Source organism: Carcharhinus amblyrhynchos, chromosome 14, assembly GCF_965287045.1.
Source record: "Carcharhinus amblyrhynchos chromosome 14, sCarAmb.v2.hapA, whole genome shotgun sequence".
Classification (NCBI taxonomy): Eukaryota; Metazoa; Chordata; class Chondrichthyes; order Carcharhiniformes; family Carcharhinidae; genus Carcharhinus; species Carcharhinus amblyrhynchos.
The window spans coordinates 67,039,658-67,064,736 of NC_137337.1; the positions used below are offsets into that span (position 1 = coordinate 67,039,658).

At 42.2% G+C, this 25,079-nt stretch overlaps 1 protein-coding gene across 1 annotated transcript in view; it reads right to left on the minus strand.

Moving 5' to 3' along the window:
- Positions 1-274: 274 nt before the first annotated feature.
- bub1bb (BUB1 mitotic checkpoint serine/threonine kinase Bb) overlaps positions 275-25,079 on the minus strand; it is a 94,834-nt gene continuing 70,029 nt past the window's right edge. The window contains exons 17-24 of the mRNA XM_080203033.1: positions 24,879-25,054; positions 22,409-22,540; positions 15,994-16,094; positions 12,905-13,117; positions 11,933-12,075; positions 4,228-4,393; positions 1,852-1,958; positions 275-560 (exon numbers count right to left, since the gene is read on the minus strand). Of these exons, the coding sequence (XP_080059159.1) occupies positions 380-560; positions 1,852-1,958; positions 4,228-4,393; positions 11,933-12,075; positions 12,905-13,117; positions 15,994-16,094; positions 22,409-22,540; positions 24,879-25,054 (1,219 nt within the window). The 3' untranslated portion in view covers positions 275-379. The remainder of the gene's footprint in view (positions 561-1,851; positions 1,959-4,227; positions 4,394-11,932; positions 12,076-12,904; positions 13,118-15,993; positions 16,095-22,408; positions 22,541-24,878; positions 25,055-25,079) is intronic.

Here is a 25,079-nt window from a genome sequence, read left to right on the forward strand (position 1 = left end):
GTACTTTTATACAATACGATCATTGTATTCACCACAGTCATAGAAAATAGAGAAAAATGTGTGTTCAGTAACTCATTAAATATCCTTGCATTAGGGAGTTATTAAACCACACAGTTCTGGAAAGCTCCCCAGATTTAATCCGCAGTCTTCAACAAGTTAGCGGATCTCAAAGAAAAAGAGGAAGGATCCAAGTTTTTTGAAAAGATGTGCTCTAGATCTTTGTTTTGTTTTTAGAAGTTTGTAACTTGGATGCAATCATTACAGCAATAAAAAATTAAAAGCATACACATGCAACTTTATTCAGAACAATAAAAACATTTCAGAACAATAGAAAAGTATGATCCTGAAACAACAGTAGTGTTTAAAAATCACCTTATATTCAACAATGATTGGGTGCTGGTAGGAAAGCATCACCATACAGCACCTCATAATCTGGTTCAATTACATCTGTCACTGCCTGCCGCAGGTCACGCAGTATTGAGATAGAGGATGCATCTCCTGCATTCAGGATCGTTTCAAAGAAGCTGGTCCACAACTCCGCATAGAAACATGGTTCCATGCTGTAAAAATACAAAATAATTCAGTTTATGATAGCACCTTTCAGAACTTAAGGACATCCTAAAATACTTTATAGCTGACACAACTTTGAATTACAGCTACAATTTTAATGTGGGAGTCGTGAATTAATCATCAGATAATCTGTTTGTGATGTTGGTCGAGATACATCAGGCCACCATGGGGAAAGCCCCTGCTCATTTGAAATATCGCTTTTACATGCACCCAAGGGCAAGCAGGGCTTGGATTATTATCTCATCTGAAAGAGAGCACTTTAGACAAAGGCCATTCTCTTCCAGAATGTAGCCTAGGTTAAGGGTTGAACCCTCAACCTTCAGACTCAATGAGAGTACAAGTCAGAGTCATGAACAAGAGCATTGCGAGGAACAAAGCATTTACCGAAATGCAAATTACATCCATATATCAAATAAAAGAATAACTGCAAAACAGTCAGGAGTTAAATTCAGGTAGGGCACCAATGAGAAACACCAGAGATTGGGGAGCTGGAAGGATACAGGTTTAATCCCCCAGTGTGAAACTGGTGGTAAGGGCAGAACTGGCATTTCTGCTTTAACAAAATAGTCACCAAGCTACTTGAACATTCAGCTCAAAAATAACTGTAATGGCAAACATCTGGGATCAAAATTATGCATCCTTATCTCTTTGGTCACCTGACTCAGCATGTCAGAAATGAAATAGGAAGTCCTGGTGATAAGGGAGTAGAGAAAAAGGGCATAATGAGAAATAATTGATCCAAAGGGAGAGAAAATTCAAAGGGTCAAGCTTACCATGGGCTATTTGGTGGACAAGGGGAATGCATGGCATATTCATGTCAAGATGAATTTAATGATTTTTGGGGGCTGTGGAACAGTAGCTAAACATTTCCCTTCTGGGGTTTGCGGGGGGGGGGGGGGGGGGGGGGGGGTGGGGTGGGTGTTTGGCATGGAGGTGTTGTTGGTTGTTGAAGCGAGGAAGAGAGATGAACAAAGCCTCATCTTCTAATATCCTTTTCAAAAGAGGCATTACTTGACAGGAAAGCCAGGCCACTCCGAGTGGTGAATCAACTTTGATACGATTCTTCGCAAAAAAGTGTCAAGAAATACATGGGAACCACAAGTGTAACAATTGATACATCACCCAATGCATTAGCAGCAAAGTGTCCAGCCCATTTTAAACAAGAGCCTACACGTCAGTACATTATTGATGGTACTAACTCTTAACTCATTTAGCAGTACAAACTAGCTCATTGATTTTACACTTCAGTTACCAACACAGAAGTAATGCTATTAAAAATACCTGCAGAGCGTAGGCCTGGATATGCGCCTCAAACCTTTTTTGCTGACATCCATATGCTTTCCAAATAGCAGGAAATGGACAGTGTTTGCAATCCCAAGAAGATCAATCTGTAACAGCCAGTGATGAGTGTTAAAGGGCATACAGCTTAATTGATGAGCTATTATCAGTGACTCGGCTCATGCGTAAGTTGCACATTTTTATTTCATCTTATAGGGGAGTAGGGGGTGGCAAGGCATTTATTTTTGAGCTGCAATAGTGAGGTTTTAAGTAAATATATTTTCCTTGTGAATATGAAGATGTTCCTCTTTAAATCAACCAATCCAGTTTTTTTGCAGATACCTTCTTGTATCTTGGGTAGTAGCCAAGTAGCCTGTAACAGGTAGTAGCCAAGTAACAGGCCAAGTAGCCTGTTCTTCACTTGTGAACTGGGGCAATTAGTATCAGCAAGTTATTCCATCATACAGGACTTAGTCATGTCTTACTCAGATGAGAAACATCATGTACTTTCCAGCAATTAGCGATACGTGGACTCTCAATTTGTATTGGCCAATACTGGTCTAGCACACAGGTACAGAGTCATCATCTCATTGTTCACAATGGACACAGACCAAGTAATGCAGTGACTTGCTGTTCATTCAAGTTTAATTAAGATTCAGCTGAGTTTTAAACTAATTTTTAAGACTAAAGAATCAATAAACATTTATAGGTCAATAAGAGCTCCACAGATATTGACAATAATAAAGGCTGCAAGATGGACACTTAGACAAGCTATCCTCAAAATGCATATCAACATAGAACCCCTACAGTGTGGAAGGAGACCATTCGACCCATCGAGTCTGCACTGACAACAATCCCACCCAGGCCCTATCCCCGTAACCCCATATATTTGCCCTGCTAGTTCCCCCTCCTGACACTAAAGAGCAATTCAGCATGGCCAATCAACCTAATCCACACATCTTTTCAGTGTGGGAGGAAACCGGAACACCCGGATGAAACCCATGCAGACACAGGGAGAAGGTGCAAACTCTGTACAGTTACCAAAGGCTGGAATTGAACAGCTCTTCTTGGATAGGTAACAGCTCATTTCCTCATGCTGTACACTAGAACTGGATAATTAATTTCAGCCAGATCATCAAACAATTAGTCACTTGCAATGACCTTGATTATGCTTCAATGGTTTGGCACAGTGAAATTGAAATTCCACTCCTATTAAAGACGTGATCAAACCGTTTGTGTATTACACCAGGCGCATACTTTGAACTGTGTAGCTCATTGAAATGTTATTTATTTCTTAAAGCATCACTTGGTGAGCTGCCCAAATGAAGTCCATTTGGCATTGGGACTCTTTTTCTGTACCGGTTTGTTACAACCAAGTGGTTTACTAGGCCATTTTAGAGGGCAATTAAGAGTCAATGACATTACTGTGGATCTGGGGTCATAAAGATAAAATTGGCAGATTTTTTTCTCTGAAGGACATTTGTGCATCAGGTAAGTTTTCACAACAATTCGGCAACTTCATGATTATTAATGATAATGGCATTTTATTCCAGATTTAATTAATAAACTTAAATACCCCCGTAGTGAGATTAGAACTTAGGCCTTTAGTATACCTCTGGATTACTAGTCCAGTAACCCCCACCCCCTTCCCATAAAAGAGCAGGAATTGTTCACGAGAAAGATTTATGGTTCAAAAGAAAATCATTTATGGGATGTGGGTGTCTGTCCAGAAGACCAGCATTTATCATCTATCCCCAATTACTCTGGAGGTGGTGGTGGTGATGATGACTTGCTGCCTTGATTGGCTGCAGTCCAGGTGATGTAGGTTCTTTCACACAGTGCTGTTAGGGAAATGCACCTACTGTTGTAACATGGGAAATGCAGCAGATAATATATGCATGGCAAGATCCCACAAAGATCAATGCAACGTTCAATATTTTTTCCTTTTCAAGTGATGGCCTTTCTAGGTTGTCAGTCCAATGGATTTGAGTAAATGCTCCTTAGAGATGGTACTCAGCCAAGCAGATCAAAAAGCCTCTGATTTAATCATTTCCCCATTAATTGATTGCAGTTGTGGGCTCTTTGCGTGCTGAGTGAAAAGGAAGAGGAAATACAGCCCATTTTGCTCCTCGACTGGAAGGTGAGAGTCCAAGCCAGGGCACTTAGTTGCTCAATGTAGCTGTCCTTTGTGGGCCAGTCTAAAACACTGCAGCTATATGCCATCATAATAAAAGGGTGGGGAGGGGAAGTGAGGGGGCTAATTCCACATCAGAGTAACCCTATTGAGCATAATGATGAATATCACCGCTGTGAAAAGGTCAACACAACTCAGATGGTAATGTAAGCTTTGTGTAGTGTAATCAGTGGTTAGCCGTTTACCTGGTAGGCATTAGTGCAATCTAGCAGGAGCTCCTTACTGGGTAGCACTGCAGGAAACTTTGTAAACTTGTCAATGTCAGGCTGCAACCTCAAGTCCAAGCTGTGAGTGAAGTTCATGAGCTTAAGTAAACTGTCACTGCAGGGGCACATGGAGACATTATAGAACCTGAGGAGGAATGCAGAGAATTAGGTTAAATAGAAGATACTAAAGAAGTACAGAACGCAAAACTCAATTATTTCCAATAACCCAGCGTGATTATCAAGAGAAAGAGGTGAATGGAAACGTGGGCCATTACATTCACACTTGCTGCACTTTAAGCAACCATCCTGGCTTACAACAAACTCTCAAATGCTCTGGCAGAGATTCGGGCAAGTTACTTTGCTGCTGTACAAATTCAAGATGTTGAGTGCACAACTTGGCAGTGTCCAATAGGTGGACACAAGCTCCTTTCATCCAACTCGTTTCTCAAATGAAAAGCACGAAGCTAGTCTCAACCATGACTACCTTCCTCAAAAGCTGAAGGGAACTGTGGTCAAATTAGCTAAATAGCAGCAGCACCAAGGCTGGATGAACTGGCAAGTAAAGTTGTGAACCTGCCAAGGATAATGTAGGGGTTATTTCCTTTTTATATTGAATTTCTCAAAAGAAATATTCTTTCATGGAATGTGGATGTCGCTGGTTAGGCCTGCATTTATTGCCCATCTGTAATTGCTCACGGTGGTGGTGAGTCAAAGAACAAAAACAAAATACAAAACAGGAACAGGCCCATCGGCCCTCCAAGTCTGCGCCAATCACGATGCCTGCCTAAACTAAAACTTTATGCACTTATGGAGTTCGTAACCTTTCATTCCCATCCTATTCAGATATTCGTCTAGTTGCCCTTAAATACCGCTATCATACCTGCTCCCACCACTTCCCCGAGCAGCGTGTTCCAGGCATTCACCACCCTTTATGTAAAAAAAAAACTTGCCTTGCACATCTCCTCTAAACTTTTTACCACGCACTTTAACCTATGTCCCCTAGTAATTGAATTTTCTACCCTCAAAAGAGATCTGACTATTCACTCTGTCCATGTCACTCAATCTTGTAAACCTCCCCATTAGGTCACCCCTCAACCTCTGTCGTTCCAGTGAGAACAAACCGAGTTTATCCAACCTCTTCTCATAGCAAATACCCTCCAGACCAGGCAACACCCTGGTAAACCTCTTCTGTACCTTCTCCAAAACATCCACATCCTTCTGGTAGTGTGGCAACCAGAATGGTACATAATATTCTAAATGAAGCCTAACTGAATTTCTGTACAGCTGCAGCATGACCTGCCAATTTTTATTCTCAGTGCCCTGACCAATGAAGGCAAGCATGCCATCTGCCTTCTTCACCATCTTTTCCACTTGCATTGTCACGTTCAGTGATCGGTGGACTTGTACACCCAGATCTCTCTGCCAGTTAATATTCCTAAAGGTTCTACCGTTTGTTGTATGATTTCTACATGCATTGGACCTTCCAAAATGTATTATCTCACACTTGTCTGGATTAAATTCCATCAGTCATTTCTCTGTCCAAATCTCCAAACGGTCTATATCTTGCTGTATCCTGACAATCCTCTTCACTATCCGCAACTCCACCAACTGTGTCGTCTGCAAACTTACTAATCAGACCAGCTACATCTTCCACAAATCATTTACATGTGTTCTTGAACTGCTGCAGTCCATCTGGTCTGTGAACACCTAGAGCTGGAAGGAAGGGAATTCCAGGATTTTGACCCAGCAACAGTACAGAAACAGCGATATTGTTCCAAGGATGATGTATGGCTTGGAGGGTACTTGCAGGTGACGGTGTTCCCATTTGTCTGTTGTTCTTGTCCTTCTAGGTGGTAGAGGTCACACGTTTGGAAAGTGCTGTTGAAGGAGCTGTGCTGAGGTACAGCTTTTTAGATGGTACACACTGCTGTCACTCTGCCTCAGTGATAGAGGGAGTGAATGTTTGAGGTAGTGGAGGGGGTGTCAATCAAGCAGGCTACTTTATCCTCAACATACTGAACCTCAAATGTTGCTGAAGCTGCATTATCCAGACAAGTGGAGACTATTCCATCACATGCTTGATTTGTACCTTGTAGATGGTGGACAGAATTTGTGGAGTCAGAAGCCAAGATATTCACAACAGAACTCCCAAATTCTGATAGGCTCTTGTAGCCACAGTATTTAAATGGCTAGTCCAATTCAGTTTCTGGTCAATGATAACTCTCAGAATTCAACAATTGTAATGCCACTAAGTGTCAACAGAGGATGGTTAGATTCTCTCTTATCATTGCCTGGCACTTATGAGGCATGAATGTTACTTGCCACTTGAGCAGCCCAAGCTTGGATGTTGTGCAGATCTCGCTGCTTTTGGACATGGACTGCTTCAGGATTTGAGGAATTGTAAATGGTGCTAAACATTATGCAATCATCAAACATTCCCACTTCTGACATTATGATGGAGGAAATGTTGATGAATCAGGTCTAGGACACTACCCCTGAGGAACCTCTGCAGTGGCGCCCTGGGACTGAATATTAACCTCGATCAATCACGACCATTTTCCTTTGTTGGGAGTCATAGCTAGCACAATGAGCACTTCCGATTCCCATTGACTTCAGTTTTGTCAGGGTAGTCAAGGATGATCACTCTCACTTCACCTCTGGAGTTCAGCTCTTTTATTCATATTTGAAAACTGTAATGAAGTCAGGAGCTGAATGGCCTTGACGGAAACCAAACTGAATGTCAGTGAGCTGGTTATTGCTGAGTAAGTGCAGCTTGATAGGACTGTCAATGACACTTTCCATCATTTTGCTGACAATCGAAAGCAGACTGATGGGATTGCAAATGGTCGAATTGGATTTGTCCTTTTTTGAGAACAAGGCATACCTGAGCAATTTTCCACATTGCTGGGTAGATGCCAATGTTGTAGCTGCATTGCAACAGCTTGGCTAGGGATGGGACTAGTTCTCAAGCACAAGTTTACAGTACTATTGCTGGGATATTCAGGGCCCATAGTCTTTGCAGCATCCAGTGCCTTCAGAAGTTTCTTGATACGTGGAGTGAATTGAGTCAGCTGAAGACTGGCACCTGTGATGTTGGAGACCTCCAGAGGGTGAGGTAGAGGTAGGCGAACATGTGGCGAACAGTGACCACAAGTCCGTCTACTTTAGGATAAAAATGGAAAGGGACGAGTGCCGTCCAAGCGGAAGTGTGCTGAACTGGGGAAAGGCGAGCTATGGCAGGATTAGGAGGGAGCTGCAGCAAACTGACTGGGAGGGACTGTTAGCTGGCAAGTCCACGGTTGGCAAGTGGGAGGCTTTTAGGGACAAAATGAAATGGTTGCAGGGGAGGTTTGTTCCGGTTAAGCGAAAGGATGGGAAAGGTAGGATTAGGGAGCCGTGGATTACGGGGGATATTGAAGACTTGGTTAGGAAAAAGAGGGAGGCGTATGATAGGTCAAAACAAATGGGTACGGAGTGTGCGCTGGAGGAATATAGAGAGAGTAGGAGGGAGCTAAAAAGGGGAATTAGAAGGGCGAAGAGAGGGCATGAGATGGCTTTGGCCGGTAGGATTAAGGATAATCCTAAGGCATTTTATTCCTATATTAGAGGCAAGAGAGTAGTTAGAGGGAAAATTGGTCCTCTTAGGGACAAGAGTGGAGAGTTGTGTATTGAGTCGGAGGGAATGGGGGAGCTCCTGAATGAATACTTTGCGTCGGTATTCACGAAGGAGAGGGGTTCGGAATCGTGCGGTCTCTTGGAGGGAGCGGAGGTTCAGTTGCAGGATATAGTTATTACGAGAGAGGAAGTGCTAGGGCTTTTAGGTAGCGTAAGGATGGATAAAGCTCCGGGGCCTGATGGTATTTATCCCAGGCTGCTTAGGGAGGCGAAAGATGAAATTGCTGGGCCTCTGGCGCACATCTTTGTCTCTTCTTTGGACACAGGTGAGGTCCCAGAAGACTGGAGGGTAGCAAATGTAGTCCCGTTGTTCAAAAAAGGTAGTAGGGATAACCCTGGGAATTATAGGCCGGTGAGTTTGACGTCGGTGGTAGGGAAGTTAATGGAAAAAATACTTAGGGGTAGGATGTATGAGCATTTGGAGCGTTGCGATCTGATTAGGGATACGCAACATGGCTTTGTTAGAGGGAAGTCTTGCCTTACGAATCTGGTGGAATTCTTTGAGGAGGTGACAAAAACGGTTGACGATGGGAGAGCCGTTGATGTCATCTATATGGATTTCAGTAAGGCGTTTGACAAAGTCCCTCACGGTAGGCTGGTAGAAAAGGTTAAGGCGCATGGGATACGAGGCCAGGTAGTTAGGTGGATTGAGAACTGGTTGGGAAATAGGAGACAGAGGGTAGTTGTGGAGGGTACCTTGTCGGGCTGGAGGCCAGTGACCAGTGGTGTGCCGCAGGGCTCGGTACTGGGACCTCTCCTCTTTGTAGTCTACATAAATGACTTAGAAGAGGGAGTAGGTGGTGTGATCAGCAAGTTTGCTGATGACACCAAGATGGCAGGGTTGGCGGGTACAGAACTGGATTGTCAGGTGATACAACAGGATATAGATAGGTTGGTGCAGTGGGCAGATAGGTGGCAGATGGCATTTAATCCTGACAAATGTGAGGTGATGCATTTTGGAAGGAATAATGCAGAGAGGAGCTATGTGATAAAAGGTAGGCCGATTAGGAGTATAGACGTACAGAGAGACCTGGGAGTGCAGGTCCACAAATCCATGAAGGTTGTGTCACAAGTGGAGAACGTTGTTAGGAAGGCTTATGGGATGTTAGCCTTTATAGGAAGGGGCTTAGAGTATAAAAGCTGCCGTCTAATGCTTCAGTTATACAGAACGTTGGTTAGACCGCATTTGGAGTACTGCGTCCAGTTCTGGTCACCTTATTACCGGAAGGACGTGGAGTCTCTGGAAAGGGTGCAGAGGAGGTTTACCAGGATGTTGCCTGGCATGGGGGGACTGGGTTACGAGGAGAGACTGAGGAGACTGGGGCTATTCTCCTTGGAAAGAAGGAGATTGAGAGGGGACATGATAGAAGTATATAAGATACTGAAGGGAATAGATAGAGTTAATAGTGAGAGACTGCTCCCTAGACTGGGTACGAACACAAGAGGTCATCACTTAAGGGTGAGGGGGGGGAGGTATAATTTGGAGGTAAGAGGAAGGTTCTTTACGCAGAGAGTTGTGGGGGTCTGGAATGCGCTACCGAGTAGGGTGGTGGAGGCAGGCACGTTGGACTCGTTTAAGATGCAGTTAGATAGGCATATGAGTGAAACGGGAATGGAGGGATATGGTAGGGGCTATTAAATAGGGTTAAACCTCGGGAGGCACCGGAAGGGCAGGCTGTATAACTAATATGTTTTGTCTTTATTCCACAGGTGGAGGTCCACCTCGTGTCAAGCGAGGGGCATGCACACGGCAGGTTGTGCGTGGGCTGCTCTTGGAAGTCCAGGAGTGGCCTAGTACTTCATGTCGGTGTGTGTGCTTGATCCTGGACCGATAGACGGGCTCCACAACAGCTCAGTGACTAGCACTGCTAGCTGTGCAGATACATGGATTTGGGCCTGTGTCTGTGGGAGTTTGCGCATTCTCCCTGTGGTTGCGTGGGTTTCCTCCGGGTGCTCCGGTTTCCTCCCACACCCCAAAGATGTGCTCTTAGGCTAATTGGTTTCCACCAAATTGACACTATTTCTTCCCTGAATCTGACTGAGTAGGGTCCCATTCGTAGACATGCAGGGTAGAATAGGTGTAGGGCGATGTGGCGGCGCGGGCTCGTTGGGCCGAAGGGCCTGTTTCCCGTGCTGGGTTGTTCTTTGTAGGAGGCCAAGATGGATCATCCGCTCTGCACTTGACTGAAGATGGTGGCAAATACTTCAACATTGTCTTTTACACCATGTGCTGGGCTCCCCATCATTGAGGATAGGGATATTTGTACAGCCTCCTCCTGTTAGCTATTTAATTGTTCACTAACATTTATGACTTGATTTAACAAGACTTCAGAGCTTGGGTCTAATCCGCTGGTTATGAGATTGCTTAGCTATCTATTATATGCTGCTTAGTATCCTGTGTTGCAACTTCACCAGGTTGATATCTCATTGAGTTTTGCCTGGTGCTGCTTCTGGCATGTCCTCCTGCATTCTTCATTGAACCAGCGTTGATCCCTGGTTTGTTGGTAATGGTAAAGAGATATACCAGGCCTAAAGATTACAGATTGTGGTTATATGCTATTCTGTTGCTGTACTTGGCCCACAGCACCTCACTGCTGACCAGTTTCCAGTTACTAGATCTGTTCTGAAATCTATCCCACTGAGCAGTGGTAGTGCCACACAAGTTGACAGAGGATATCCTCAACGTGAAGACAGGACTTTGTCTCCACCAGTACTGTGTGGTGGTTACTCTTACTGATACTGTCATGGACAAATGCATCTGCTAAAGGTAGACTGGCAAGGATGAGATCAAGTATGTTTTTTCTTCTTGCTGGATCCCATCGGCTGAAACCCAGTCTGGCAGCTGTGTCCTTTAAGACTCAGACAGTAGATGTGTTACCAAGCTTTGCTTGGTGATGTACATTAAAGTCCCCCTTACACAATACTGATTTGTCAACTTGGGGGGTGGAAGAGATAGATTATAAATTGGTGGGAGTTTGTAATCCTTGCCCATGTTTGATTGGATAGTGCCATGAGACTTACAAGTCAATATTAAAGACTCTCCAGGCAATTCCATTCAAACTGTATACCAGTGTGCTACATCTGTCCTGCTAGTGGTTATATCTGGAAGACTGTAAGATATGACTCTGTGACTTTGAATATATTGCTCGACTAGTCTGTGGAATAGCTCTCCCAATTTTGGCATAACCCCCACCCTGCCAATGTTAGCAAGGAAGACTTTGCAGTGTCAACAGGACTTGTGTGCTACTGTTGTTTCTGGTGCCTTGGTCTCTCTGGTTTCATTCATTATCCACTTTTCTTTAGTAATTTGATGCAACTGAATGGCTTGCTAGGTCATTTCGAAAGGCATTAAAGAGTCAACCACATTGCTGTAGGTGTGAAGTCACAGACGGGAAAGGACGAGAAGTTTCCTTCCTAATTTTTAATTTCAGAATTATCAGAATTTAAATTTCACCAGCTGTTATGTTGGGATTTGAACCCATGTCCTCCGAACATTAGCCAAAGTGTTTTGGTTGCTAGTCCAGTGAAATTAGCACTACGCCACAGCAATCCTAAAACAAGAATTTGCAAATCAACTCTGATTGGCACTGAAATCTAAATTGCATCATTATTCACTGGAGCTGATTTGTAGTGACTATACTTCAAAACTGTTGCAGTATGTCAGGTGCCATATAAATTCATTGTTTCTCTTGATAGTGTTTTGTCCTTCTATCAGCAGCAATTACAGATTAGTTTTTCTGTCAGAGTCTCAACCCTTTCTTCTATTAAAGGAACATAGAGATAATAAAAGAGTAGCTTTCAGTGACTACTTTACTTGGCTGTGGATTGTTTATAGCTTCAATCTGCGGCTGAGTTACATCGTACTTCAGGATTGGGTGGTTTTATACAGTCCGATAGAAGAATCCAATATTGAATTTCAGAAAAATCGAACTCCTGGTTTAACCCAAGTCCACACAAGAAACAAAAGGCATTATTCCGCTAAAACTATTGCAAAATAGGTCAAACTAACCTGTCACCCATGAAGAGAGTTTCCGGTGCTATGCCCCCATGAACTATTTCAGCTGTATGCATCAGTTCCACTAGGGCCAGCAAGTCATGTGTCAGGAACACAATCAGTGCTTCTGGAACAAATTCCCGCAGCTGAGACAGACCCTACAAAAAGGAAACCAAAAGGAAACAGCTTTTAGGACTGTAAAGGTAATTTGGTCCCAATTGTCAGAGTAAACTTCATTTTCAAACAAATCAAACAAAGATTTCATAAAATAATTTGTACAAAAGGAACCAAGAAATACTAGCAACTTTATTGTTTAATATTGTGGGAATTTCAGAAATAAAATTGCCAGTAATAAACCAGAACGTTATGGCAGTCACCCAAGTGCAACTATTCTAACTAAATATTAATTGGATTTTATTGTGTCCAATGCAATACAATAGGGAATTTCTGGAATTTTGTAGCCATACATCTTCTTTCTGTCCTCGATACTCAAACGTATGGCAGGTTAAACAGACATATGGCTCTGCAGCTCTGGGTTGCCCTCTAGTTCCTTACTCAGTTATTTTTCAGACATGAGCTGAACAGTGGGTGTCAACAAGCTAATAAATAAGCCCTGGATCGTTCTGTTTCAATGCAAGTGAATCATCAGATAATATGTAGGCATTATGGGAACCTTCACCGATTTTCTGCTCCTACCTCGACTAGGCCACAATTGTAGCAGCCTCAGTAGCACAGATAAGAAATCAGGCAGCATGCCTCATCCACCTCACTCAGCACCATACAAAGAGGTGCATTTATTCATTAAGCCATTGAATTCAGCAATAACGCATTGAAATAGCCTACAGACTGCCTCCATTGTCAAAAGCACACATAAACAACTATCATCCTTTACTAGTCCTCTCCATCAAAGCAAATAGCATGTGATGGAATGTGGAATGGGAAAATGACTACCAAAACAACCTGTTTGAAATGAAGCAAGTTATTTACCACTGCAGCATCAATGTAAAATGTTCCATTTCTTCCATGAAAAGTTATCATCTGTAGAGTTTCACAATTATTGCTCTGATCTACTGTCACACATCCATTCTCAAACATGTAGCAGCTGTGATTTTGGCTGAAGTAATTAGCAAACTGGGAACCGAGCCGTATCTTAAGTTGTTGATTAATATAGAAGTCCCATGGCACTGTGTGTGAATACACCTGTTTGAGGGAAATATTCAGAGGTCAGTGTTTATGCATTCTTTAATGTTACATGTATTTCGACTGGAGCAGCTTCCAAAAATGTCAAAACTCTTTGCCCGTCTCCTAATTTACACTTAGCCCCATCAACCTGTCATCCAGACCCTCATTGATTCCTGGATTAGCAATGCCTCAATTTTAAAAATCTACCCTGGCATTCAAAGTCTTCTATGGCTTCACCCCTGCCTTAGCTCCATCCTCCTCCAGCCCAACAACCAAGATCTTGACACTCTTCTATATTGGTCTCTTGTACATATATGACTTTCTTTGTCTAACCATTGAAGTCCGTGTCTCCAGATGCCTAGATCTTAAGCTCTGCAATTTTCTCCCAGAACCCCTCCTGCTTTTAGATGCTCATTAAAACCCAACTGATCGACCAAGCATTTAGGTCACTTGTCCCAATTAATTTCTTATGTGACTCAGTGTCCAGTGACATTTCTGAAGCGCCTTGGGATATGACATATGTAAATTCAAGTTGTTGAGAGGAATGATGTTTCTGAAGTGAAGCAAGATGTGTACTCAAGTTAGATATCTTCAACATTTACCCCCCTCCTTACTCTAAACACTACTGGTTCTGTTCACTGCACAAAAGTCCCACTCATAGCCTAGACAAGTTCTACTAACTCTGACTTTGAAATTTCATCATTAAAATCCCCAGTCCCCATAATGCTGACTTCTGCAACTTCCTCCAGTTAAACAACTCCATTGTCCTCCAATAGACTGCAATAACAAAAGAAAGATGTTTCCTCAGTCATAGATCTATTGATACTTCTTTAAATTCCTTCACTTTTACGTCTTCAAAACCATACTAAAAACCCTCCTTGGTAACTTTGCCCTTTTCCTTGTTTTTCTTTCCGTCTTCTCCATCCTGGTGACCGCATGATGGCTCTGCAAAGCAATTAGTGATTTTGGTTTGTAAAAATGTTGCAGAAATTCAAGTTGCTGGTGACAGCACCACAAAGGGGTTTGGATCCAGCTGACTGACAGAAAAACATCCCAGGTCAAGAAAATCCATAATTATTATTCAGGCACCAGGAAACGTCATGGACAGACCGAAGCAGGACTCAAGGAATGAAACCTTGAAACACTGCACTTCGACAGTCAGGAGTTCATCAGAAAGCACTGAAATAAAATAATGAAAATAAAATAGCAACATCTACACATCATACCAACTACACAGATAATGGAATTTTAGCTTAATTTCCTGTGCTGGGATTCTGTTCCAAAGCCAGACATTTCTGACATAGAGTGCTCATTTACCAAGTAGAGTGGCAAAGTGACTGTCACAGTTGCCTCAACACCAGGGACCCAGGTTCAATTCTCAGCCTGGGTCATCGTGTCTACGGAATCTGTATGTTCAGCCCGAGTCTGTGTGGGTCTCCTCCGGGTGCTCCGGTTTCCTCCCAGTCCAAAAGATGTGCTGGTTAGGTGCACTGGCCACGGTAAATTCTCCCTCAGTGTATCCGAACAAATGTCGGAGTGTGGCAACTAGAGGATTTTCACAGCAACTTCATTGCATTGCTAATGTAAGCCTACTTGTGACACTAATAAATAAACTATGCTAAAACATTTTAGTTTATTCATTCAGTGATGTTTATGGCAGTGGCAAAGTCAGCATTTGCTGCCCATCTTTGATTGCCCCGAGAAGGTGGTGGCGAGATGCCTTCTTGAATAACTACAGTCATTGTGGTGAAAGTATTGCCACATCACTCTTAGAAAGGGAATTCCAGGATTTCGATCCAGTGACAATGAAGGGACAACAATATTTCCAAGTCAGGATGGTGTGTGTCTGTCAGAGAGATTTGCATGGTATTTCCAAGTGCTTGTTAACATTGACGCTCTAAGGAATAGAGGTTGAAAAAGCCTTGGTGGAATGCATCTTGTAGATAGGATACACCAGTCACAATGCGCTGGAGGGGATAAACATATAAGGTGATGGTTGGGGTGCAAATCAAGCAGACTGTTTTGTCCTGAATTGTGTTGAGCTACTTAAGTACTGTTGAAGCATTCAATCATACTCCTGACTTCCTGTGTCAAAAGCAAATCCAACAGGCTAATCAACAGAAGGGACCATTAATGCCTCGAAGAACCAGGTTTTCAGTTGTTAGTCAGTTTTCAGCAACACTCCCAAAATATTTCAGGTTTTTTCTAAAGGCTTATTTGATATATCTCTCAATTGGGGAAAGAGCACCGCAGGATGATAGAAGAATTCTGGTTGTTTTATCTTCCTAATCAATTTTAGTACTTCAACACCTGAAGACAAGTTAGCTAATTCAACAGCCAGCAGGATTTTTTGTATAAATACAAATTTTAGGTTAACTAGATGACATCTTTAAAATCAATTTATTTGCTATATGTTGAACTGTTCAAGAAGAATACTTAATCCCAAAACGTTTCCATCAAATCTATTGCAGGAAAACTGATTGTGCTCCCACTCCCCACATTGTGACAAGACTTCTCCTTGGTCTATATCTGTACAGCAAATAAAGAATGACTGCAGTATCAGCTGTTTTCCATTTTTCTAAATATGTCTTCAAAAAAATTCCATCATATCAATAACAGTTCATCAGTTTACAGATTACACGATTCGTACAGAATAACAAATCATCATAAATGGGCCAACAGGAAGAGGGCAGATGGATATTCCAAATATCCATTTAATCTTCTCTGCAGTAAGAGTTCTGAAAAGTTACCATACTCTATTGCCGGTCAAAATAAAACTAAACAACAAAAAGGTTAAACCAGGTATTTGACATTATTCTCCAAACCTGTAAAATGCCCGACATTATTCTAAATAGAAGTCCTGTTATACACCTCTCCAATTATAATTTATGTACCTTAATTATAGCTTTGGACAAGTTCAGACTTGAATTGGTCCCGTAGAATATACGGTAGTCTTCATGTACTGCTGCTTGTTTGACAATAAACGTTTGCGAGCCTGCAGAAAAATAGAATAAAAATTTACTGATAGTGCTCCTTTCACAACTGCAAGATATCCCAAAGTGTTTTCCAACCAAACCAAAACAGATTATCAAATCACGTACCTTGGTAGATGCAGTCACTGTTTGAATGTGGGCAATGTGATTACCAGTTTGCATGCGAGATCCCACACCCAGCACCAAGGTACACGGTTTGATAATCTGTTTTGAAGTGCTGGTTGGTGGATAAAAATTAGCTAGACTCCTGATCTTCCTCAAAATATTGCTAGCAATCTTTTAATTTCAACTAGGAGAAGATGAGGCACTGTTTAACATGCAAAACAGTGTGGCGTTCAGGACTGGAGGAGCATCAGCCTAAACGTCGTATCTGGAGTGGATCTTGAACCCATGACTTTCTGACTGAGGTAAATGTTATCAACTGAGCCATAAACAGGAAATATTGAAAAAAAAAGTACTGATTTAGGACATCAAAGACTTTTTCTACAAAAAACCTTAGCAGGCTGGCCAAAAAGTCCTTTATAGAAGGAGATGCATATTACAACAGCTTCAGAGACAGTCAGACCAACAAATTTGTTTTATGTTCCCATTTCTCATAATAATTCAATACTATCACTTGATAGAATTGAAATACCATTTTTGAAAAATTAAAGAGGAAGGGAGGAAATATTTTCAGTTGGAGGCAATTCCAATGAACGACTATATTATTCTCAAAAGTCCAAGAGAGCCATTAGATGGATGGCTAATATGTTTAAAAAAAGGCACCCTACATTAATACATTGAGACAATAAGTTTTAGAACTTTAAAATGGTACAGCCTGGATTGGCTCCATTTTTATACAAACCAATAACTACACTAAATGGCTGGAGTCAAACTTCCTCCATTAAGGAGCATAGAATGTAGTTGTAAGAAATGTCCTAGTACAAAGAGTCTGGTTTGTAACACTATCAATTTGAAAACATCAATTTCTTCCAACTTTGCAAGAGATAAATGCTTATCTTTAGTAACCACAAAAAGCATACTAATGATCATAATATTTGCACAAGTAGTCACCAGCAAGAATCAGCATCCAGTGGTTTTGCAAGCTTAGTGCATGAACATTCCACTTAAATAGAATTTAGGTCTCAGGGCAACACTTCCATGAGAGGTTTGAAATCTGGCTGAAAACAGAAGATATCACTGCATATCATGTATATCACATATACAATATTGATTGGAGTGTGTGTAAACTATCACTACAGAAAGTGTAAGCTGATATCTTAACTAAAACACAATTTTGAACTACAGGTAACTCATCCTCACCAATCTACTTGTCACAGATGCATCTGTCCATCACAGGATTGGTAGGAGTGGCCACCACTCAGTCTTTTTGTGGAGACCAAGTCCCATCTTCACATTGAGGAAACCCTCTATGTTGTGTGGCACTACTATCATGCTAAATTGAGTAGACCTCTAACAGGTCTAGCAACTCAAAAATGGGTATCGACAAGGTGCTGTGGGCCATCAGCAGCAGCAGAATAGTAAACAACCACAATCTGTAAATGAAAGGTTTTTAAACATCATCTTTTCTTAGGCTATGGTTATCTCTGGGGGTTCAGGGTGACTTGCTTCCACACTAAAAATGAGTTCTCAGGTAACTGAAGAGTCCAATATGTGACTTAGAGGCTCTGTCAAAAGTGGGCAGATGGTGGTTAGAGAAGTAGGTCGGTGGGGTACCCGCATTGCCTTGCATTCCTTTCACAGTCGGCGCTTGGCTTTGGCTTGTTCTCAACAATGAAACTTGAGATGTTTTGCTTCCCAGATATTCTTTCTCCACTCCAAGTGGTCTTGGGCCAGGGATTCCCAGGTGTCAGTGGCTATTATACTTCTTCAAGGAGGCTTTGTGGATGTCCTTGAAGTATTTCCCCTGCCCTCCTGGGGCTTGCTTGCCATGTCGAAGCTTCAAGTATAGGGCTTGTTTCAGGTGTCTCATGTCAAGCATGCAGACAATGGGGCCTATCCAGTGGAGCCGATCGAGCATGGTCAATGCTTTGTTGCTGGGGATGTTGGCCTGAAAGATAACATGGACATTGATGCATCTATCCTGCCAAAAGAGTGGTAGGATCTTGCAAAGGCAGCGCTAGTGATACTACTCCAGGGTTTTAAGGTGCCTGATCCACACCTCAGCCAAATAGGAAGACAGGCATCCCTCCTGCTCTGTAGACCGAGCATGGTGCCAGGTCTGAGATTCTGGTCTTAAAACAAACACTCTCTCTTCCTCAGGCAACCGAAGGCTGTACTGGCACTCTGAAGGCAGGTATTGAAGCTTGTCAATGTCTGACCTTGTTGATAGAGTGCACATGCTGTCCGAGGCCTCATCATGGATTTTGATAGGAGAGCACTGCTGTGTGACAAAGGCAAGTTGTTACAGGTGTTTATTCCAAGGCCCATGCTCTCGCACTCCTTGAAGGTATTGACAGCAGCTTGAAGCTTGACCTCCAAATGTGCATAGACAAGAGCAACACAGAGGATAGAATAGGATAGAATAGGTGTAGGGCGATGCGGCGGCGCGGGCTCGTTGGGCCGAAGGGCCTGTTTCCCGTGCTGGGTTGTTCTTTGTCTTTGATAGGATGGACCTTGGATCTGGCCTGCAAATGGCAGAGTTCCATTTGTCCTGTAGTTTAGCTCCAGTGGGGAGCTTGCTCAGGGTGAGGGGAGAGAGGGGAGTCAGGGTGAGAAGAGCATAGAACAGTACAGGCCCTTCGGCCCTCGATGTTGTGTGGAGCTATGTCTGAACTCAAGATGAAGCTATCCCACTCCCTATCATTCTGGTGTGCTTCATGTGCCTATCCAATAACTGCTTGGAAGTTCCCGAAGTGTCCGACTCCACTATCACAGCAGACAGTGCATTCCACACCCCAACCATTCTCTGAGTAAAGAGCCTACCTTGGACATCCCTTCCATATCTCCCGTGAACCTTATAGTTATGCCCCCTAGTAACAGCTACATCCGCCTGAGGAAATAGTCTCTGAATGTTCACTCTAACGATCCCCCTCATCATCTTATAAACTTCTATTAAGTCGCCTCTCATCCTCCTCCACTCTAACGAGAAAAGCCCCAGCTCCCTCAACCTTTCCTCATAAGACCTACTTTCCAAACCAGGCAGTATCCTAGTATATCTCCTCTGCACCCTCCCCAATGCTTCCACATCCTTCTTATAGTAAGGTGATCAGAACTGCACACAATATTCCAAATGTGGTCTCACCAGGGTCCTGTACAGTTGCAGCATAACCCCACGACTCAAACTCAAACCCCCTGTTAATAAGCGCTAACACACTATAAGCCTCCTTCATGGCTCTATCCACTTGACTGGCAACCTTCAGAGATCTATGGATATGAACCCCAAGATCTTTCTGCTCCTCCACATTCCTCAGAACCCTGCTGTTGACCCTGTAATCTGCATTCAAGTTTGTCCTGCCAAAACGAATCACCTCGCACTTATCAGGGTTAAACTCCATCTGACACTTTTCAGCCCAGCTCTGCATTCGATCAATGTCTCTTTGCAGCCTACAAGAGCCCTCCACCTTATCCACTACTCCACCAATCTTGCTGTCATCAGCAAATTTACTAACCCATCCTTCAGCCCCCTCTTCCAAGTCTTTGGTAAAAATCACAAATAGCAGAGGACCCAGCACTGATCCCTATGGTACACCGCTGATAACTGGCCTCCAGTCTGAAAATTTTCCATCTACCACCACCCTCTGTCTTCTATGAGACAGTCAGTTACTTATCCAATTGGCTAAATTTCCTTCTATCTCACACCTCCTTACTTTCTTCATGGGCCTACCATGGGGAACCTTATCAAACGCCTTACTAAAATTCATGTATATGACATCAACTGCTCTACCTTCATCTACACACTTAGTTACCTCCTCAAAGAATTCAATCAAATTTGTGAGGCAAGACTTACCCTTCACAAATCCATGCTGACTATCCTGGATAAAGCTGCATCTTTCCAAATGGTCATAAATCCTATCCCTCAGGACCTTTTCCATTAACTTACCGACCACTGAAGTAAGGCTAACTGGCCTATAATTACCAGGGTCATTCCTACTTCCTTTCTTGAAGAGATGAACAACATTCGCCATTCTCTAGTCGTCTGGCATATGGACAGTGAGGGCCCAAAGATCAAAGCTAAAGGCTCCGCAATCTCATCCCTTGCCTCCCAAAGTACCCTAGGATGTATCCCACCTGGCCCAGGGGACTTATCAACCCTCAGGTTTTTCAAAATTGCTAATACATCTTCCCTCCTCCATCCTATCAGCCTGTATCTCACATTCATCCTCAAAAGCATGGCCCCTCTCCTTAGTGAGCACTGAAGAAAAGTATTCCTTCATCGCCTCTCCTATCTCTTCTGACTTCATGCACAAGTTCTCACTACTATCCTTGACTGGCCCTAACCTCGCCCTGGTCATTCTTTTATTTCTCACATAAAAGTAAAAAGCCTTGGGATTTTCCTTGATCTGATCCCTCCTAGCTCTCCTAAGCCCTTTCTAAAAATTCATTCCTTGCTACCTTGTAACCCTCAAGCGACCCAACTGAACTTTGTCTTCTCATCCTTACATACGCTTTTTCCTCTTGACAAGACATTGAACCTCCTTTGTGAACCATGGTTCCCTCACTCGGCCATTTCCCCTCTGCCTGAGTGCGAGGAGAGAGGGCCAGTGCGATGACTCAGCCTTGGTTGGGCCCAGTCCATCTGTAAATTTGGTCTGTGGTGGATCCGTTGGTCTTGCATATCATCGTGGAGCAAACAGAAGATAGCAAACCTTTGGGGACTGCCAAAAAAGAGGGGGATGTTCCATAATCTCTTGTGGTTGACAGACTTGAAGGCCTTGGTGAGGTCAAAGATAGCTATGTACAATATTTGGAGCTGCATTTCTCTTTTAGTTGCCAAATCCCACATTTTCAACAACCTGGGATTTATCATTGACCAGAAAGTAAACTGGACCAGCCATATAATTATTACAGCTACACGAACATGTCAGAGATTGGGAATTCTGTAGCGAGTAACATACCTTGTGATTCCACAAAGTCGGTTCACCACCTACAAGACAGAAGTGGGGAGTGTGATGGATAATCTTCACTTGCCTGGATTAATGTAGCTCCAACAACGCTGCAGAAACTCAACACTATTCAAAGCAACCAGCTTGATTGGCACCTCAACCACTAGCTTAAACATTCACTCTCCATTACCAACACAAAGTGGCAGCAGTGTGTACCATCTACAAGATGCACAGCAGCAACACATCAAGACTCCTTCAAGGACACCTTCTAAAGGTGTGACCTCTACCACCAAGGACAAGGGCAGCGGATGTTTGGAAACACCACCGCTTGCAAATTCACCTCCAAGACGCACACTATTCTAACTTCAAAAAATATCAACGTTTCCTTCAATGTCTCTGGGTCAAAATCCTACCACTCCCTTCCTAATGGCAATGTACAGTGTATCTATACCACATGGGCAGCACCAGTTCAATAAGACAACTTAGCACTAACTTCTCAAGGGCAATGAGGTGGACAATAAATGCTGGCCTAGCCAGCGATGCCCACATCCTATGAAAGAATAAAAAATATTATTGTATGCTTTCAGTTTCATCGAATGAATTGCAAACTCTGAATGAATCAAGATGTCGAATGTGGAAATGCAACGTAAATGCAATAAGAAAATGGATAGCATGTTTTAGTCCATGAGGTTATTGGGGCAATGACTGCATGTGTATGAAATTGACTAAGGGACAAAAAGCAAAGTTCAGTGATGAATGGTTGTTTCAGACAGAAGGGAAGTGTGTACGGTATTCTTAACAGTTGGTATTAGAACCACTCCTAGGATAATTGAGGAAATGAGCTTGATGTCTATATCACCATAAACAAAACCATGCAAGTTACTTTTCCTTTAACATAACTATTGTCATTTGTTTTGTACATCAGATATCAAACCTTGGACAGAGGGGGACTAGGCTGACAGCCAGAAACTAAACAGCAAATAAAATTTTCTAAATAATATTACAATTACATTTGCAACAGTGCGAATGTAGCACTGAACGCTTGAAGTATGGAATTCCAATTTGTTTTGCAGAAATCAAACTAAAATTCTGGCCAAAGACAACATTTACCGAACATCAGCAGTTAAACCAATTTGAGTCAGATTGGTACCATTATGATCCTGCATTTTTAATTTCTACGATTCTTCCACTTTTCCGCAAGTGTTTACCAAGCCATTTTTCTCAAAACATCACCAACTGATGTGAGCAGAATAAACTGTACTGTCTCTTACCCAGATTCAGCTCACATCCATCTTCAATTATAGGTATTGGGCTCTTCTGAATGTGAAACTCTGGGAGCGAACTCAATGGCACAGGAAGGGACAACAGCAATTGATTTCGTACTTCTATATCCCAAGGATTATCTGGAATTTATCAGAGTGATATTTCAGAAACAATAAAAACGAAGCATATTTGATTCTCTACACTAGCAACAATGGTGTGTTGTGCTGTCCATTGAATGTGCCCATTTTATTCATATTGGAGGCAAGAGTGTGCATATTTTTTTAGCAACATGTAATCCGTGGCAGATAAGATGTACCAATCTAGAGATTAATATTTCTGGCTAAAAGACAGATAGCAAATTTCATCAGCATCAAAGCAATACAGGAAGCCATGTTCTGGTGAGGACTGGAAGGCTGTAAGCTGGTTACTGTAATGAAGAGCTATCAATACTATTACAACTGCAGCTTAATCAAAACTTAGAAATTACTGCTGACAATATTAGATGAACACTTAATAAATCCATACAACATTTGCCTTGGATATATTCCTGGGTTTAGGATCATCAGCTATCCTGTTATTTTATCTTCCATTCTAGACAGGGCAGATTCTGCTCTACCCACCCAATGTTTAATAAAATTTAATTGAACAGAGGAATCTCACTGCAATCTGAGACACATTATATGTCATCAAATGATCTTTCTGATCTCAGTGGAAAAGACAACACTATAACACTATGGAGAGATGGTGGTGCAATGGTATTGTCACTGTAATCCCAGGGTAATGTTCTGGGGACCAAGGTTCAAATCCCACTGCAGCAGGTGGTGAAATTTCAATTCAATATAACTTTGGAACTAAGAATCTAATGATGACCATCAAAACCATTGTAGATTGTTGTAATAATCCATCTGGGTTACTCTCACTTCTCAGCCTTTTGATCAAGATCAAGCATCAGATAAAGCCCAAGATGGGGTGCAATGTGTTATCTTGTCAGCTTGGATCTTGTATATCTCTCTTGTGGGGGACATGAAATGGATTCAATTTGGATTTGTTTTTGGGACAAGCAAAGAGATGGATTAGGACTTGCGCTGTCCATTGCACGCATTGGCTTTGTAGTTTTAAGGATGGTGCAAAAATAAAAACACCTTGGCCAAGGCAACAAGACCCATATTGAGTAAAATTAACAGTATTGAATATTTACAGCAATTAGAACCACAGGTCAACCACCACATGTTCTGCATCTGTCTCACCCAAAACACCAATTACTTCTTTTTGCCACTGTCTCGTCCAGCAGGATTCCAGACTGGCAAATGAATAAACTTTAATTGCTCTAAACTACAGAAGCACCTGGTGAGAGTTTTACCTAGGTGGGCATGGAGGGGTCTGCTCAACACTTGCAGGGCTTGCTGTTGAAAGAAGGGCCGGACATCAAACTGGTCAGAAATCTGAAATTACAACCTTGTCTCTCTCCTTAGGTGCTACCGAACCTGTGGACCATTTCCAGCATTTCTGTTTTTATTTCAGATTTTCAACGTATTTTGTTTTTGCAAGATCAAAACAGAAATGGCTGAAACACAATTTCACACCTAACCTCAATTTGGCACTGAGGAAACATGGTGCAGGTTAGCACCAGTGCTTGAAGACTCATCTGGGAGAGCACTGTTGTCCAATTAAACAAGTGAACATAGTGGGTTCTCCCCACCCTTTAACTACATAATGGACTTGGAGAAGATATGTGAAGATACACTTTTGTATATTTTGAGAAATAACAGAAAAAAAAGGTTTCCAAAGAATTATGGCATTAGTCATCAAAAACCAGGCTTGCATTATTACAGATATAACAGTCAAGCAAACCAGTGTTCATGCTGAAGTGAATTATTTGGCTAAAATCAGTTTGAAGACAGTGACAGGTTCTCAAAGCATAATGGTAACAGTCAAAGTAAACTTTTAAGGCATTGATTAGAGGATGTATATAATAGTCAGTTTGAGGAGTGTTTTCTCTACAGAATGAGAGCTAGGGATAATCAATTTTAACTATATGCTGCAACAGCAAGAAAGAATCCAATGAATGATTCATTACTGAACAAAATGCTTCGCATCACACAATCCCATATTTGAATATAAACATTTCACAATCTTAGGAGATAATCACTTAATACTCAGTGCTAAAATATTGATATTTGAAAAATTTCCCAAACATTTTCAGCACATCGTTCATTCATTTACTGCAGTATCTTTCTTTAAATAGCTATATATAAAACCTTAAAATAAATGATATTGCTGCAGTTCTTGCTTGGGTTCAGCACCTGGCATTAATCACCACCAGTCATCCTAAGTCAGAATCAACTGTGAAGTAATAACTCAAGATGTTAACCATTTTAGTCACACTGACAAGAATAATAAGCTAGTTAGCTTGCTAACTAGGTTATTAGATAAACCCAAGTAGATCCTAAAGACTAGATACAGACAGCAGATCCATACCAGAAGTGGAATTCACATTGTTGGTCTCACACGAGTTCAATTGGCCCAGCTCCAGTTTCTCAAAGACATTCAAGTCACTTATAGTACCAAGTCCTCCCACTGAAGAAGAGGAGACTGCAGAAGAGGAGGTGGTGGCAGCAGAGGACAGGCCATCTTCACTTGCTTCCTGAATTGGACTGGGTACAAACAAAAATTCAAATA